Source organism: Miscanthus floridulus, chromosome 8, assembly GCF_019320115.1.
Source record: "Miscanthus floridulus cultivar M001 chromosome 8, ASM1932011v1, whole genome shotgun sequence".
Lineage (NCBI taxonomy): Eukaryota > Viridiplantae > Streptophyta > Magnoliopsida > Poales > Poaceae > Miscanthus > Miscanthus floridulus.
This window is the reverse complement of record NC_089587.1, coordinates 29,884,073-29,886,727: the sequence shown is the minus strand read 5'-3', so window position 1 is coordinate 29,886,727 and position 2,655 is coordinate 29,884,073. Positions and strand designations below refer to the sequence as shown.

At 54.3% G+C, this 2,655-nt stretch overlaps 1 protein-coding gene across 1 annotated transcript; it reads left to right on the top strand.

Moving 5' to 3' along the window:
• The first annotated feature begins 1,120 nt into the window (after positions 1–1,120).
• On the top strand, positions 1,121–1,603 carry LOC136468786 (uncharacterized). The gene has a single exon (XM_066467228.1). It carries the CDS (start codon positions 1,121–1,123, stop codon positions 1,601–1,603), a length of 483 nt encoding a protein of 160 aa, XP_066323325.1.
• The last annotated feature ends 1,052 nt before the right edge of the window (positions 1,604–2,655 follow it).

The following is a 2,655-nucleotide window of genomic DNA, read 5'->3' as shown; positions in this document are numbered from 1 at the left end:
TCTGCCTCGAAGATTCCCGGCTCGCCTGTCGAGCCATAGGGGTGGATGATGACTTTTTCATCATCCAATATCTTCCCATTTGTGTGGGGGAACATGTTCGAGCATGGCTCGAATTCCTTCCACACGACAGCATCCACGACTGGGCAGACCTCAAGAGGGTCTTCGTCAGGAATTTCTAGGGGACGTACGTCCACCCGGGAAACTCCTAGGACCTCAAGAGCTACCAGCAGGAGCCCAGTGAATCCCTACGAGATTACATCTACAGGTTTTCCCAATGTTGTAACTCCCTCCCTGATGTCGTCGACACAGACATCATCAGTGCTTTCCTCTCCGGGACAAACTGCAAGTCCCTGATCCACAAGCTTGGCTACCTAAACCCCCACACCACCCGCGATCTGCTCGATGTTGCCACCAACCATGCCTCTGGCGAGGAGGCGGTCGATGTGGTCTTCAGCGGAGGTCGGGACAAAGGTAGGCCCAAGCGTGCGGATCTAGACGAAGGCCCCTCCACTCAGAGGGGCAAGAAGAACAGGAAGGATCGGTGCCGGTAGGACGACATCGCGTTGATCGCTGCAGCTGAACGCGTGCCTAGGCAGCCCCAATAAGGACTGCCTTACCACTTCAGCAAACTCATGGATGGTCCATGCCCTAATCATGCCTATCCCATCAAACACTTCTACAAGGAGTGCGAGCTCCTCAAACATTTCCTCCGATAGGCCAGCGCGCCAAAGGAGGGGGACGGCAAGGAGCTAGTAGTCAGAGGGGTGGCATGGCGGGCAAGGACGGGGATGGTTTCCCTAAACCTAAGGAGTGCATCATGATCTTCAGTGGGTTCGATGCCATCTGGTCCAAATGCCAGCATAAGGTATGCTACAGGGAGGCATGCGCCGTTGAAACGGCCGTACCCTCCTTCCTCAGCTGGTTGGAGTCTCCGATCACCTACGATTAGAGGGACCATCCCTCCCACGTCATAAGACTAGGACGCTATCCACTCATCGTTGACCCAATCGTCCGCAAGAAGTAGCTTACGAGGGTGCTGATGGATGGCGACAGCGGCCTCAACATCCTATACATCGACACCCTCGATGCCATGCGCATCCCCTGATCGGAACTCCGCCCGATGGGCTCCCCCTTTCATGGGGTAATCCCAAGAGCGCAGGCATACCTACTCGGGCAAATCGATCTGCCCATCATGTTCGGCAGCCGAAACAACTTCCGCTCAGAGGATCTCACCTTCGAGGTGGACTTTCTAGGGTCCTACCATGCCATCTTGGGGCGGCCATACTACGCGAGATTCATGGCAATCCCCAACTACACCTACCTCAAGCTAAAGATGCTGGGACCAAATGGCGTCATCACTATGAGCAGCGTGTTCTCGCATGCCTTCACGTGCGACCACGAACACTACGAGCTCACCACTGCGGTCGTCAACTCGTCCGAACTCCCGTGGCTCGGGGAGTCATCGGTCCCGGTAGCCCCGGACTATAACCAACCAACTTCCTCGTCGGCCTTTCGCTCGCTCGAAGAAACCAAGGTGGTGGAAATCGATCCCACCAACCCAACCAAGACAGTTCGTGTCAGGACCCAGCTTCCGGCCAAATAGGAAAGCAAGCTCGTCGACTTCTTGTGCAACAACTGCTATGTCTTCGCATGGCAGCCGTCTAACATGCTAGGGATACTCTAGGAGGTCGCCGAGCACATGCTACGCCTTACCTCGAGCTCTAAACCCACCAAACAACGCCTGCGTCGCTTCGACGACGAAAGGCATAGGGCCATAGGCGAGGAAATCGCCAAACTCTTGGCAGCCGGGTTCATTAGGGAGGTCTTCCATTCCGACTGGCTTGCCAATCCCATCCTGGTCAGAAAAAAGACCGGGAAGTGGAGAATGTGCGTCGATTACACCAGACTTAACAAAGCATGCCCGAAGGACCATTTCCCATTACCATGCATAGACCAGATAATTGACTCCACCTCGGGTTGCGAAATCCTCTCCTTTCTAGATGCCTACTCAGGCTATCACCATATCACGAAGAAAGAGTCCAATCAGCTCGCAACCTCATTCATCACCCTGTATGGTTCGTACTGCTACGTAACCATGCCTTTCGGCCTGAAGAACGATGGCGCCACCTACCAAAGGTGTATGCAGCAATGCTTCATCGACCAAATCAACCCGTTCAACCAGCCCGATCAGGCCGAGCGGCCAAAACCAACGATCACCGTCTATGTTGATGACATAGTGGTCAAAATGGCTCAAGCTTGCAACCTGATCGCAAACTTGGCCACGATGTTCGCAAACCTTCGAAGGTTCAACATCAAGTTGAATCCCGAAAAGTGTGTTTTCAGGGTTCCAAAGGGGAAACTGCTTGGATACATCGTATCCGAGCGCGGCATCGAATCCAACCCCTAAAAAGATCATGGCCATCTCCAACATGGGCCTCATATGCAACATCAAGGGCGTGCAGAGACTCACCGGTTGCTTGGCTGCCTTAAGCTGCTTCATCTCCTGGCTTGGTGAACGGGGGATGCTGCTCTACAAGCTCCTCAAAAGGACGGACGCCTTCATCTGGACTGAGGAAGCCCAGCAGGCTCTCGAAAGCCTCAAAACGTCCCTAACATCAGCCCCAATCCTTGTCGCTCCCAAGCAGAGAGAATCCC

Coding starts and splice junctions, on each gene's coding strand:
- LOC136468786 (XM_066467228.1), top strand. CDS start 1,121: ATGGGCTCCCCCTTTCATGGGGTAATCCCAAGAGCGCAGGCATACCTA.